This window comes from Serinus canaria, chromosome 3 (genome assembly GCF_022539315.1).
Source record: "Serinus canaria isolate serCan28SL12 chromosome 3, serCan2020, whole genome shotgun sequence".
In the NCBI taxonomy this organism is placed as follows: Eukaryota; Metazoa; Chordata; class Aves; order Passeriformes; family Fringillidae; genus Serinus; species Serinus canaria.
This window is the reverse complement of record NC_066316.1, coordinates 111,147,079-111,161,356: the sequence shown is the minus strand read 5'-3', so window position 1 is coordinate 111,161,356 and position 14,278 is coordinate 111,147,079. Positions and strand designations below refer to the sequence as shown.

General features: G+C 48.1%; 1 protein-coding gene across 2 annotated transcripts in view; it reads right to left on the bottom strand.

The window, feature by feature from the left end:
* Window positions 1-505: 505 nt before the first annotated feature.
* The window catches only part of KIF13B (kinesin family member 13B), a 122,185-nt gene continuing 108,412 nt past the window's right edge, over window positions 506-14,278 (bottom strand). For both annotated transcript variants that reach the window (XM_030235386.2, XM_050972498.1), the window contains exons 38-40: window positions 9,858-9,920; window positions 7,400-8,363; window positions 506-4,853 (exon numbers count right to left, since the gene is read on the bottom strand). In XM_030235386.2, the coding sequence (XP_030091246.2) occupies window positions 4,570-4,853; window positions 7,400-8,363; window positions 9,858-9,920 (1,311 nt within the window). In that variant the 3' untranslated portion in view covers window positions 506-4,569. The remainder of the gene's footprint in view (window positions 4,854-7,399; window positions 8,364-9,857; window positions 9,921-14,278) is intronic.

Genomic DNA, 14,278 nt, shown 5'->3' with positions numbered 1-14,278 from the left:
CTTTAGAAAAAAGCCAAGATAAACTGAAAAGCTACACAAAATAATCCCAGTCAAACCCTGCCTGTTGTTTCCAACATGAAGCTGCATTTGGGAGAGAAATGGTACCAAAGAGAAGGAAATGATGTGGCCCAGGCAGGGGATTTCAAGGACATCATGAAATGCTGAGGAGGGGGTCTCATCACCCCAAGGCCTTGGCAGGGCTGGTTGTGGCAGACCAACCTGGAGCAAGGCAGAAAAGTCCTTGGCATCCTCATCCCACCGTGAATATTAGGAAAAAATCTTCCCCAAAAGGGTGGTCAGGCACTGCCACAGCTGCCCAGGGAATGCTGGAATCACCAACTCTGGAGGGATTCAAAAGCCATGTGGATGTGGCACTTGGGGAGGTTGATCAGTGGTGGCCTGGGCAGTGCTGGAATCAATTTTGGAAGCTCTTCCAACCTAAACTATTCCCATTCCAAACATTTTGGTGCCACTAACTGGAACAACAAAGCACAGACATCCCAGCTCTAAAGAAGACGTTTATTCAGGTCCTGCAGGCGGCACTGCACGTATGATACAATATTACACTCATTTAGTATGGTACAGAAATAATTAAAAACTTTACAGCTCATTACAAAGTCTCTTTGGATTTCAGCTCATTTAAAGTACACAGAGCCCCTGCAGTGTCTGACCCTGGCAGGGCCACACGAGCTGGGACCGGCTCCCAGGGAACCCAACGGGATCACGGCTTGGGAAGGGCGGAGAGGGCAGAAACCAAAGATGGACACGGGAGATGGAGGAACAAGACACTTGGTTGTGACCCCAGTCGAGGTGTTGGGAAGTGTGACCAGCCCACACCCTTCCTCACCACCTCATTCCCTAAAATCCAGGCACCCCGAGGCCGCCCAGCCCTCGCTGCTGGCCCCGGGAAAAGGCACCGGGAAAACGAAATGTGCAAAGAACCGGAGGAACCGGTGGTGGGACAAGGGGAGCATCACCAGGGACAGGGCTGGACAACACCCAGGCCCAGCTCAGGGGGGGTTCCACCACTGTGGGGAGCAATGAGGGGGTTCTGCCTTTGTAGGAGATGGAGTTGGACATTCCACCCCAGGCAGGGACAAACCAAACTCCTCCGTTCAAGGGCCTGGGTGGTGCCACCACACACAGAATTTGCTTCTGTTCCTTTTCCTCAACTCAACAACATCATGGAACAGCAAAGGGCCAAAACCTCGGGGTGAACAGGCTTGATTTTGGACATGGAGATCAAAACACATCAAGAGCTGAACCTAACACAGGAAAAAGGCGTGGCTTGGCTTGAGAAAGCCCCAAAAAGTCCCTCTGAGCAGCCTCCTCTTGGCTGGCTTGGTGCCACAGACACCCCGTGGGGAGGAGGGACCCCCAGCCCTGCAAACACAGGGGGGGATGGAGCCTTTCCAACCCACCAACACCACTTCCCAAGAATCTGAGACCCAGCCACAATTCAGGGGCTCAGCCAGCAGGACTGAACCCCCGAGAGACACCAGAGGAGATGAGACACTCGATACAAATGACACTCTCCTGCATTAAATATTCTTCTTCCCTGTATAAAGTGCATGAAAATCTTGGAAAAAATCTGCATAGCTATTCACCCACCAGCCTCAGTGCTGGGTGGTTCCAGTTAAGAGCACCTCCTCTAGGCTGAGAGTAGAGCTTTTCTAATATTATCAGTAAAAAATAGCTATTATTACCTCCATGATGATTTTTACCTCTTTTCTGGTCAGTTGGCCTACCTGGGGCGAAGCAACAGATGGCTTTGAGTAGAGGAATGTGCACTCACTATGCCAAAAATTTGAAAAACCCCTTTAGATAAGACTTCACGTGCTCAGGAAAGCTGTGAAGGAGCAGGAGAGAGTCAGGGAATCCTCCAGGAACACCCTCATGGCCAAATTTGGTGGTTTTGGCTTTCTGGAGCTCGTCCTGCATCTGGGTGATTTTAGGGAGCAATCTGAGGAGAGGTTTTGTTTCCAAAGTCAGAGGAAATGGTGAAAACCTGGAGAGCTCTGAGCAAGGTCCTCTCTCCACGAAGGCACCAGGGGCTCCTCCTGCCAGCAGATTCCTTGGATCACCCCAGCCCTACTGAGCAGATTTGCTGCCAGGAGCAGTGATCCCAGAGGAGGGACATGCCATAGGTATCCCAGCAGCTGTGGGCTGCTCAAAGCACCCTTCACACCCCTCTCTGTGGTTCTGCAGCACAACTGAGGGTGGGAGAGAGGGAGTCCAGCCCGGATCAGTCGGATCAGCCTCTGGCCACGTGTCCCAGGTGTGCAAACACCAAACCACGGCCAGGGCTGGAGCCCAACCAGCAGCAGAAACAGGGAACCACCAACCCAGCTCCTGCTCCTCCTGCAGCCTGGACACCTTTCCATGGGGAAATCCTGGATTCCCAGAGAGCACCACAAGAAAAGAGGCTTCAAAAGGACTTGGAGGTTCCTCCCTTTGCATCTCCCCCCCAAGGGGCCACAGAGCAAACATGGAGGAGTTTGAAAGACATCCCTAAATCCAAGTATCTGAAATGCTGAGACTAAAAACACACAACTCTGGGGAGGGGCTGCTTCACGTCAGCTTCTTCCGGCAGCACATCAGAACAAAGTGCAATTAAAAACACGCTCAGGGTGGAGTTCAGGGAACCAACAAGGCAGTGTAAGAGGCATCAAATCAATTAGTGGGTGGTCTTTCATTGGCAAGACTCCTCAGACCCCAAAACGAAGAGTTTCACTGCATGGGCTGCGTTCATAAAACCGGTTTTAATTTTAAAACCCAGGATTTCAGCATCAGAATCCTTTACTACCAAATTCCTCCCCCATCGTGGCTTGGATGGACAGGAGCTTCGTGCAAAGGGGAAAAGAGGGAAAACTGTACACTAAAAATATCTTTAAAAAGCTGCTCTGTACATTTTATATTAAGATTTCTTGAGGAAAATTTAGGAAACACTGTAACTACTTACACCAAGCTGGAAGGATACACAACCCCTGGCAGTTCTACGCAGGCTGCATCGGAACCCAGCCCGCTTATTTCTGCTACAGATTAGCTTCTATTTTAATTTTATTCCTTCTGCATAAATGATATTAATTACAGTAAATCAGCATAATTATCTCCTTCACTAAGCATCCCTATCTCCTTTGATACCAATGGAGCTTTCCCTTGGACCTCGGAACCAGATGTTTAAGGCACTTGGATACCACGGGCAGCGACTGGAGAGATATTAAAGTTTAATCATTAATTTAGCATCCTAAATAGTCCCCACGTAGCTAAAACGTCTATTGCTCGGGCTGTCCAATCCCCCTGTGATGACCAAACGAGATATAAACAGCTCAGGATAGAAAAATCTGTGGCTTTTCAGGATCTGATAGGAAAACAAGCGTTGGCCGATCCGTGCGTGGACACACGGACAGGGATCCATCCCCTGTGCCACAGGCAGCTAAAAACCAGCCACAAATAAAATCAAGTTTGATAAAAGCCAGCCCAAAATCAAGTTTGATAAAAGCCAGCCCAAAGCTCTCCCTTTCCAAGAGAGAGGCTGGTTCTGGGGATGACAGAGGCGCCTCCTCTTTGGATTGGTGCTGGGGATGGTGCTGGGAGAGCTCCTCTGTGGGGGATGATTGTAAAGCACAAACATTTCATGTTTTAAAAGAATAAATAAAAATAAATAGACTGGATTGATCCTGTCATGAGGACAGAGACACCCTGCTTGGCAAAATTCTGAGTGTCTCCAAAGGCTGGGTGGGAACAGGGAAGCACTTCAGTGCTGACACCTCTGCAAAAATCCTCTTGGCCCACAGGGAGGAACCAAGGAGAAGGTCCTGCCACTCTGGGGCAAGTGAGAGAGGGGATCCTGCCATGGTGACAGCAAACATTAAATGGATCAAAAATCAAAAATAGGGCAGAGCTGGCCATGGGCTTTCTCCCATTCCCAACAAACCAGCGGGGAAGAGCACACTGCTTTCCACAGGAGAGTGGGATAACGGGGCAGTGATCCAAACAGGCACTGGTCCCAGCCACATAACCCAAGGACTGCTGCTGCTGCTTTAAATAAAGGGACTGCAGGGGTTCTTTATCTCCAAACAAAGTTCTACTTTCACTCTTCTGCCCGTCTGGAATCATTCCCACCTTTCACGGCGGATTACGCGATACTGACACAGCTCTTACGGAATTACAACAGAGCTGTTACTGGGGGGAGGTTCTTCAGGAACTGCCCTGCACTTCCAGGGAAGCACTGGTGCCTGGGGAGGATTTTGTGGCTGTTGGGAATCTGTGGTTTGACCGATTTTCCTCTGAAAGGAGGAAGAGAAGGAGCTCCTTGCACCCACCCAGCGCCGCGCGCCGGCCCCGGCTGCTGTCGGTTGCCCCCGCAGGCGTCGGGATTTGGGAGAGGAAACAAAAGATCCAGCACCACGAGGAGGCAAAGAATTATCATGTCAATCACCCAGAGCAGAGAGAACAAACCCTTCATTAGTGTTTGCCACCAACTGGAAGTTGGGACGGTTGGTTTCGCTTCCCGAAGCCGCCGGCTCCCCCGGCTGCATCCCAGGGCGTTTGCTGGGCTGGGATCTCTCAGTTTGCCCAGGATTTCCTGTTCTCTGCGTTCTTCTGGCTCTTCTCCAGTCTCAGCGTGGATCCTCCTTCTGCCTTGGCCAGGGCTGTGAGGGAGGCCAGGTTGGAGGCTGACCCGGAGAAGTTCCCGCTCCTCCTGTTCTCCGCTGCCTGCAGCCTCAGGCCGGAGCTGCGGCGCCGCGCGGGGCCCGTGGCCCTCCTGACCCTGCCCGGCTTCACCAGCAATCCATAGCCTGGGTTACACCTGAAGTACTGCTTGCCCCCGATGGAGCCGTCGTTCTTGCCTGGCACAAGAGAGTCAGGGAGTCACAGACTGCTTTGGGAAGGGTTAAATCCCATCCCGCTCCAACCCGGCACCTTCCGCTGTCCCAGGGTGATCCAAGACCTGTCCAGCCTGGTCTGGGATGCTTCTCCACAGCTTCTCTGGGCCACCCTCACAGGGAAGGATTGTTTCCTACAAAATGGGGTTTATTCTGTGCAAATTGGTGCTACTGCACCCAGAGAAGGAAAAAGGGCTGAGAGGGAGAACAGCCGGTCCCTAAAAATACACCCTGGAGGTAAAACTTCCCTGCTGAGCCCCAGCAAGCGACTCTGAATGGGACACTCTGCCTTGGCCTCCCTTCCCCCTTGCTCCATCATTTCTCCAAAAGGGGTAAATAGTCACTTCCATTACCAAAGTACCAGGAAGGAAGGAAAACCAGACATTTAAAAAAGCTTTTGGCTTTCTGATGTTTGAAGTTGAGGATTATCACTCCTGCCAGATCGTAAACCCTCCACAGAACAGGAGGGATCATTTCTCTAACTGGTGCTGTTGAGATCTTTCTCATTTTAGATCATTTAAAATTCTCAGGGGAACTGTTCAGGGATTGCTCCCATCCATAAAGGGGAGGTGGAAAGATCCAAGAGCTCTTTAAATGACATAAAGTCACAGCTTTTTTTTGGGGTGTTTCCTTCCTCCTCCCACCATCAGCACGTGTGGTCCAATGTACCCTCACGTGGCCAGGACTTGGATTTCCATGTTCCTGGAGCTCTATCCCTGTTTGCAGTGTGACAAAGACACCACTCTGTGACCACCTTCCCCAAGTGAAGCTCCAGATGTGCTCCAACAAATCAGGGTCTTATTCCTTGTGGAAACACAAGGGGGTGAAAAAAAATATTCCAGCAACATCAGCAGCTGAGTCCTCAGCAGGCCAAAAATCTCCTGACTTTTCCATGGAAGCTGCTGCTTACTGGGATGTCACAGAATCAGCACAGGAGCAGCCTGACAGAGGGAAGGTGACCTTCCAAAACTGAAATGAATCTGTAAATATATATGTATATATATATATATATTTATTTTATTTTATTTTATTTTATTTTATTTTTTTTTTTTTAATGAGGCACAAAGCCAGGACTGAGGAACTACTACAGCTTGCAAAAGCATCAAGAGCTCCAGTTTGCTTTCCAGGATGGAAAACTTCAGAGATTTTTCTGCAAGCAGCTGGGGAGTCACTGCCCAGTTCAGTTTTGATGGGGACATGGTGGGGGGGGCACAGGGAGATTTGGGAGCTCTGGATCCTGGACATATTCTGCTGGATGAACTTTCCCAACCCCAGATGTGCAGCTGGGAGGAGCAGGGGCTCCCTGGGGTGTGCTGATTCACCAGCCAGCCTGGGAATGCTGCACTGGCTGAAATTGGAATAAGGAGTTTTTCATGCCCTGGGTAACCCAAATTCTCTCACTGTCACTGCACCTCTCCTGAATTTCCCACTGGCACTCCCTGACTTCCCCCTGTCCTGCCTGCTCCTGGAGAGGAAAGGGGCTGGGAAGCCTGGACTCCAGCAAGGATCAATCCCAGCCATCATCTTCCTCTCCTCTTGTGCTGGAGACACCCCATCCCCACAGCAACAGCAGCAGCCTCCCCAGGAACTGCAGCCTGGTTCCCAAAAAAACCCTGAAAACCCTAAATTCTGGGAGTTGCACAGCTGTACAGGTCAGAGTCAGGCAGGGATGACAAATGAGATGGTGAAAGAAACCTCAAATTATCTGTATGACCTGGTGGTCAGGGGGTGATTACTTCCCACTGCTTTTATATATATGTGTAAAATTATATTTATATATACATATACTAATTATATATAAATATATATTTATATATATAGTGCGTGTATATATATATGTGTATATATATATATTTGAATATATATCCAATATATATAAATATATATTTACTATTTATATATAGTGAATATATATATAGTGTGTATATATATATACACACACTATAAATATATACACTATATATATACACAGACAGAAATAGTCTTTTGCAATTTTAAAGCTTACTTTAAAATAAAATCCTCTTACCTCTTAATACCTATTAAGAGACTTTGCAACTCATTTAGCCTAAATGTCCCTTTGAGCTAAATCCCACAACTCCTGCTGTGCTCTCAACACCTTTATCCTCTCAGCAGAAGCCCAGAAGAGAATCCCATGGACACAAGGCCTGTCTCCTGCAGCTACTGCAGGAAAAGGAATCCTGACTCCTAATTCCAGTGTGAGAAGCCAAAGAAATGACTGCAAAGGGACAGTCAGGGATCACCCAATGGTTTGGGCTGGGATCTCAGAAGGGCTGGGGGTGAGAGAAGGTTTGGAAAAAGATGACAGCAGGGAAGACCTTTTACATTTCCCTTTTTAAAATGCCTCCTGCAATGGGCAATAAACCCCCCAGTGGGTAATAAACCCCCAAAAAAGCAGCTTTAGGATAATAAACCCCCAAAAAAGCAGCTTTAGGATGTCTGCCAGCTGGGACACGCCAGCTGCTTCCCACCTGACCCAGGGGATGTTTTACCTGAAGGCAAATCCAGCTCCACACCAACCCATGTTCCTTCCTGGAAGTCCGTGGGCCCGATGTACCTGACAGTGCCCATCTTATTGGTGCCAACTGTGACATATTCTCCCTCCTTCAGCCACTCAGGAACTTCATTGGCATCTTCAGAGTCAGAAATCACCTCCAGTTTTTCCTCTGCTGTCTCTGACCCGTTGTGGTTCAGTCCACGGGCCCTGGAGGTGCCCTTTTCTCCTTCCTGCTGCTCTTCTGTGCCCAGGGAACTGGTGGGGTCTGATCCCAGCATGCTGGTGAAGGATCTCAGCTCAGATGTTTTCACCTTCTGGATTTTGAAGGGGGAGGCTGCAGCGCTGGGCTGGTCTTTGGGAAAGCCCAGCTCTGAAGCCCCAGGGGATGTTTCCTTTTTCCTGGCTGGTCCTGCTGACTCCACTGATTGTCTGGACATTGACTCCTTTGGAGTGGAGGTAGAGAGAAGAGGTTTTGCATCAGTGGCTGCAGAGGCACCGCTCCCCTGCTCGCTGGGACAAGGAGAAGTGCAAGACTTCCCATTCACTTCGGGGCTGTCCCTCGGCCTGGGGGGAGCACTTGGAAGGCTGAAGGTGGGGGGATTCTCCCTCTTTGTGGCCAGAGAGCTCTCAGGAGCCCTGTCCTGCACATCAGAAGGGACCTGAGCCACTGCAGGAGCAGGGGAGTCACTCCCTGCAGGCGTTGGACCTCCCGGCTGAGCCGCGGCGTCGCTTCCCGCTGCCAGGGCCTCGGAGAGGGTGGCTGTGGAGACACTGTGGGAAAAATACCCACTGGAGGCTTCACTCAGGGGGCTTGGAGGTCCCTCCTGGCAGTCCTGGGCCTGGGTGTCCCCTGGGGGCTGCTGCAAAGGCACTTTGGGTGTCTTCTCCAGACTCTTGTCCGCCTCGGGCGTCTGCGCCGCCGTTTCCAGCGGCTGCTTTGCTGCTTCCTCTTGGCTCATCTGAAACACAGGGGGAGAAGAGGGGCTGTGTCACCCCAAATATCTGGGCTAAAAGCACAGATCCCAGACCTCTGGCAAGCAGCAAGGCTTTGAGCTTATCTCAATCCCTGTGTAGCTGCCATCCCCAGAAGATGGAAGCTGATCCCGAGCCAGCCCTGCCAGCGTAGGAGGATTGTCAGCTCACTCCTCCCATGAAGAAGGGAAGTGTCAGCCCCAAGAAATACACTCCCCAATATTTACTGAAGAATTATTTATATTACAGGAGTGGTCATTTGCTGTTTGAACAGCAGGATTTATATGGAATGGGAAGCAGCCATGATCCATAAGTCTCTCACAGTTATTTGGCTTAACTCTCTGGGTGGATAAATCATCCCCCTGCACCTAAACTGTCATTTCTGTCCCCATTTCCAAATGCCATTCCCACCTCAGAGCCACCAGCACCTTGCACTTTCAGAGGATGAAATTAACTGCCCCTCATGAGATTAACAGCCAATTTCAGTGATGTATTTCTTGGCTGTAAAGTTTACTAAATCTGATAGATCAATATCTTTTGCCAGCACATGTACTCTAAAAGATTAGGATGTCTCTAAATCTCTTTGGGAAAGAGGGAGGGGGGAGAGTGCTAATAGGAAGAGGGGGGGGAAAAGAGGTTGGAGAAGGGCAGATTTGAACAAATCCCATCTCAGGTGAACATTTTTGTTTATTATTCACAATTTTGTGATTTCTCCCATATAGTAGTTGAGTGTCCCAAGCTACAGGATTTTCAGCTTATTCCCAAAATGCCTTTTCCACTGGAAATTTAAGCAGCATTTGAAGAAAGAGGGATTTGACTGGATTACTAGAATTTCAGAACCAAAGGTTTGCTAAGTAAAATGTACTACCAAAAAAAAAAAAAAGAAAAAAGAAAAAAAGTTGTTTTTTTTTTTTTTTTTTAAATATTCCAGCAGATTAAAAACATATTGCTCACTTTCTATGGCAAGGGTGGTGTCCATGTGGGCTCAGGAGCTTTGCTCTTTCTCTGGATTTTCCCTTTGGATAACACAGAGTTTTCTAAGACAATAAAAGCACAGTGGGAGGCAGCTGATGTGCTGCTCAGGAGACTGAAGTTCTGCTGCAAAGTGGGAGATCACAGGCTCTATTTTCTCCCCAGCTTAGCAAGACTTTTTCCATGATATCGTGGCAAAAATGGGGAATTAAGCTCCACACTTAGAACAGCCACATCCACATACAGACACTGTCAGAGCCTAGAAATTTTCCTTTTAAAGCAGCAAACCAGCTAAATTTCAGCTAATTATCTGCTAATGCTTTCAAATATCAAAGTGTAAGCAGGAACAGGAGAGGAGGTTTTACCAGGACCTGAAACACCCAGCAGAATTTCACTGTCTCACAGCCAGGCAGCAGCACAAGTGCAACAGGTTTTGAACAGCTGAAGCTTTGGCCACCTCTGGCAGGTGAATATAAAAATGTTATGCTCACATCTTGGGCTGTGCTCACCTGTTTTATCCTTGCAGCACTGGCCTCCAGACTGGCTGACTGAACCATAATTCGTGGGACAGCCTGGGGGGAGGGAAATGAAGAGAATCATTCCATGAAAGGATTAAGGATTGGCAAACTGGTAAATGTTCAAGCTGGCATTTGAAATGTTGGGATCCTAAGCAAAGCTTTGTCATGAAAGGATGGGAAGCTAAACTTGAAATGGAGTTTGTCATAAAAAGAGGGAGAGAGGTTTTTTACACAGGCAGAGTGGATGGTTTTAAGCTAAAAAAGATTGAGGTGAGATATTAGGATAGAATTGTTCCCTGGGAGGGTGGGGAGGCCCTGGCACAGGTTGCCCAGAGCAGCTGTGGCTGCCCATGGATCCCTGGAAGTGTTCCAAATCCACCTGGATGTGACACTTGAGGACATGGACTGGTCCTGACCATGGGGGTGGTGCTGGACTTGATGCTCTTCGAGGCCTTTTCCAACTTTAAGGATCTATGGTTTGATCTCCAGAACTCTTTCTCCTTTTCCAGTCTCTAAATTCAGTTTGGACCTGAGCATTATTGGCTTGAACACAAAAAAGAAGGCAGAGTCCAGGTCTGTGCATCCCCTTTGCCAGGAGGACATTCCTCCTGGCACTGGCAATAAATGGCCCTCACTTGCTCCATGTTCAGGTTTTTATGTTGCAGATTTGAAATAATCCCTCTCCTGAGACCAGAGCAGCACACTGTGACACCTGATATAAATCTGAGCTTTTGCTGTTGGCTTGGGCTGTCACACAGCAGGGGAAGGAGCCACCAGACCAGCAGAGAACCTCAGGACAGGGAAGCATGAAGAGAAAGAGAGAGGAGCAAAAGGCAGAAAAATCTCTTTAGCACTGTTAAATAATGCACTGCAGGGGCAGGTTCAGGCTCTGAGGGGCAGAGCTCCTTAAGGGAGACACATTTCACAATTTGGGAGCTGCCTGCTTTTATTATTCTTCTTTTTTTTTTCCCCAAGGATTCCTTCTGTACAAACACACAGGCAGTGCTCAGATTCCCAGAACTCAGCACTGAAATCTTCCATCTGGAGAGTTGGGAACCTTCTCTTGCACCCCTTCTAAGCCCAGGAAAGCAGGAATGTGAACGATCTTACCCTCCAGAGGAACAAACAGGGGAGAGAAGAACAGCTTTTATTTAGACAGAGATTGCACCAGGCTAAAAAACCAACATGGTTCAAGGTAGGGAATACAAAGACAGAAAATGGACAAAACCCCAAGAGGGTCACCAAATAAATTTTTTTAAAGACATTAAAGCTGCAGTTCAATAAAAGGAAGCAGGAGAGGAGGGGGTTTGGCTTGTTCCTAAACCTGCTAAATGAAAATCCACCACTGGAACAAGGTTCAGAGCAAACTGGCTCAGTTTTGGGTGCAAAGGTTTGTGCATTTTGAGATCCTCACTGGGTCAGGACCTGATGGAACAGAATAAACCAGTGAAGAACCCCTGCAAAATTTAGGTTTTATAACATTTGGCCAGCCTTATTATCCAGAAATAAGCACTCAGAATTGGAATAAGGAGAAGTATTTAAAGCACTTAAATCAGTTCCTTTGATTCCTTTTTCTCCCTTTAAAACAAATAAATAAAATGTTTGGGATTTTTATCTCTCCAAAACCTCCAGTCTTACAACCTGCAAATCCACAAAAATCTAAAAAATCCAGTTGGCATCACACAGCAAAAGAAAAAAACCACTGGGCTTTAATCACTCCTCATCAAGTTCTCCTCCTGAAAGGGTGACAGATCTCCAAACCACAGAAAATTTGCCAAGCAAGGTTTAGAAAAACAGGGAGAAAAAAGGAATTCTGAGGGGGGGGCACCTCCCAGCTCTGGTGCTGGCAAAAAGCAGCAGGGCAGGAACCCCCTCAGAGGGCTCCACACCAGACCTGTGGGATGAAATTCCTTGGGGAGGAAAAACCCTGAAAACAAAGTGTTGGGACTGGCTGGGAAGACACTGCTGGGCAAAAAATATTTCTGGATCCAGAGCCAAATTCTATCATTAAATGTTTGTAGGCAGTGGCTGCTAAATGTGATGTGTCTATTTATCCACGAGCCTTTTACAGTGATGGATTCTGGCAGAATTTCTTCAGCCAAGCTGACAAAACACAGAGTGAGGGAGAACATGAAAGCTTTTCACTTTAAAGCATCTTTGATTGTCCCCTCCTGAGAGCTGCTGCTCTGTGCAGGGGGATGGTGAGGATTTAAAAAGCTGGACATGCCCCAGCTGGGTGCACTCACATCCCAGGAATCCCCCAAGGGCTGGGATGGTCCCACACTTTGGGCAGCAGGGGAGGGGGAGATTCTGCCCCTCTCAGGTGAGACCCCACCTGCAGAGCTGCCCCAGCCCTGGGACCAACAGCAGGAGGACGTGGAGCTGCTGGAGAGAGTCCAGAGGAGGCACCAGAGATGCTCCAAGGGCTGGAGCCCCTCTGCTCTGGGGCCAGGCTGGGAGAGCTGGGGGTGCTCATCTGGAGAAGAGAAGGATCCAGGGAGAGCTCAGATCCTCTTCCAGGGGACTGCTCAGAGCTGGAGAGGGACTGGGGACAAGGGATGGAGGGACAGGACACAGGGAATGGCTTCAAACTAGAAAAGTGGAGATTTGGGTGTGATATTGGGAAGGAATTCTCAGCTGTGAGGTGGTGAGGCCCTGGCACAGGGTGCCCAGAGAAGCTGTGGCTGCCCCTGGATCCCTGGCAGTGACCAAGGCCAGCTTGGAGCAACCTGGGATGGTGGAAGGTGTCCCTGCCCATGGCACAGGGGTGGAACTGGCTGAGCTTTAGGGTCCCTTCCAACCCAAACCGTTCCAGGATTCCATGGTGATTCTGTCAATCTTAGATTTTATTTATTTTTAACATTTTCTGCTCACTGAGAGGTCACTCTGCACAATCTCTGAGGTGACCAAAGCAGAGCCCAACCTGCCCCACTGGTGAGCTTGCAGAGGAAAAGCATTTGTGTGTCTCTCCCCAGCTCCAGAGGCACCAACATTAATCCTGAATGAACATTTCTTATCCCATCTATTCCACATCTGTATAATGGCCACCTCTTCAAAGAGCTCAGCAAAACCCATTTGGTATTTCTGTGTCATTAACCACTTTGTGAAATGCCTCTGGCAGCAGTGACTGATGCCTGCAGTGCAAAGCCTTTGATTTGGTGTCACTTGGATGAAAATCCCTCAGCATTAACACCCAATCTGCACAAAGTTCAGTGGCATTTGAGAGAACAAATCAGGCCAGTGCAGCCAAGAACTGCCCTGAGAATGCCAGGAATGGCTCAGCCAAGGTTGATACAATCCTAAAGGGATTTGATCCCCAACTTCCACTCTTCTTTTTGCTTTCCCATCCCCAGACAGGAGTGGCTGAGCCCAAGGACCCTCCCACTGACAGTGTTATGGTCCCATCACTATTGAACAGCAGCTACTGGGAACCTCTGCAGCAGAACAGAGATGTAAATTCATTAAAGAGAGATTTAAATCAGTCTGGAGCTCTCAGGATAAAATACTTCCACAAGGTGTGCGTGGGAATGCAGGGAGAATTCCAAATTCCCTAGGACACAGCCCAAAAGAAAAGATTCCATTTTTAAAAGGTACCACTCTGCCCTAACAATATTCCTCCTGAAAATGATTTTAAAATTGATTGCAAAGTCATTAATCAAATAAAAAATCTCCCACCTTCCACAAGGAGATCTGAAATCCAGTGCAAGTTAATTTGTTGGTTTTTTTTTTTTTTGTGTGTGTGTTTGCTCATTTTCCTCTCTAAACACACTCTGTATTTAAATATTAACCCAAACAACTCCCTCTTATTCCACAGCCCCTGTGTGAAATGTCTCAGCCTGTAAGAAGACATCAGAATTCCCCATTTCAGGTACAATTTATACAAAATTAACCACACCATTTCCTCAATTACTTCCTTTCTAGGTCCTGGCAGATTAAAAGAGTAATTCATACCCATTTTTAAGTTCCTTTACAAAGAAATTCGAGTGGTTTGAAACTTCCAAAGCCAGTTTTCCACACTCATTCTCATCCAGAACCATTTGGATTTGAGGATGACAGGGAAAACTGAGCTCAGAAAGAAATCAAAACACCAACAAGTGAGTCACAAGGAGACACACGAGCTCTGCTGTGCAGCTCTGCTGGCTGCAGCATCCAAATGATTTTTCACTTGGAACTCTGAAGGGAAAAAAAGCCTTCAAGATGTTAAAGAAGGTTCTCTGAGGCCACATTATTTACATTTGATTAAGGAATGTCAGTTCTAGCAATTATACCGTGCACCAGGCCCATCCATGAAACTGCTATTTTTTAATGGACTGCCAGAAAAGGGTTTTGTCTATTTAGAAAGCCTTTCATTAACTGCATTTCATTAGTTTTTAAGATTAATTTCCATGTCTGCATCAGAAGGTGAAAGGGAA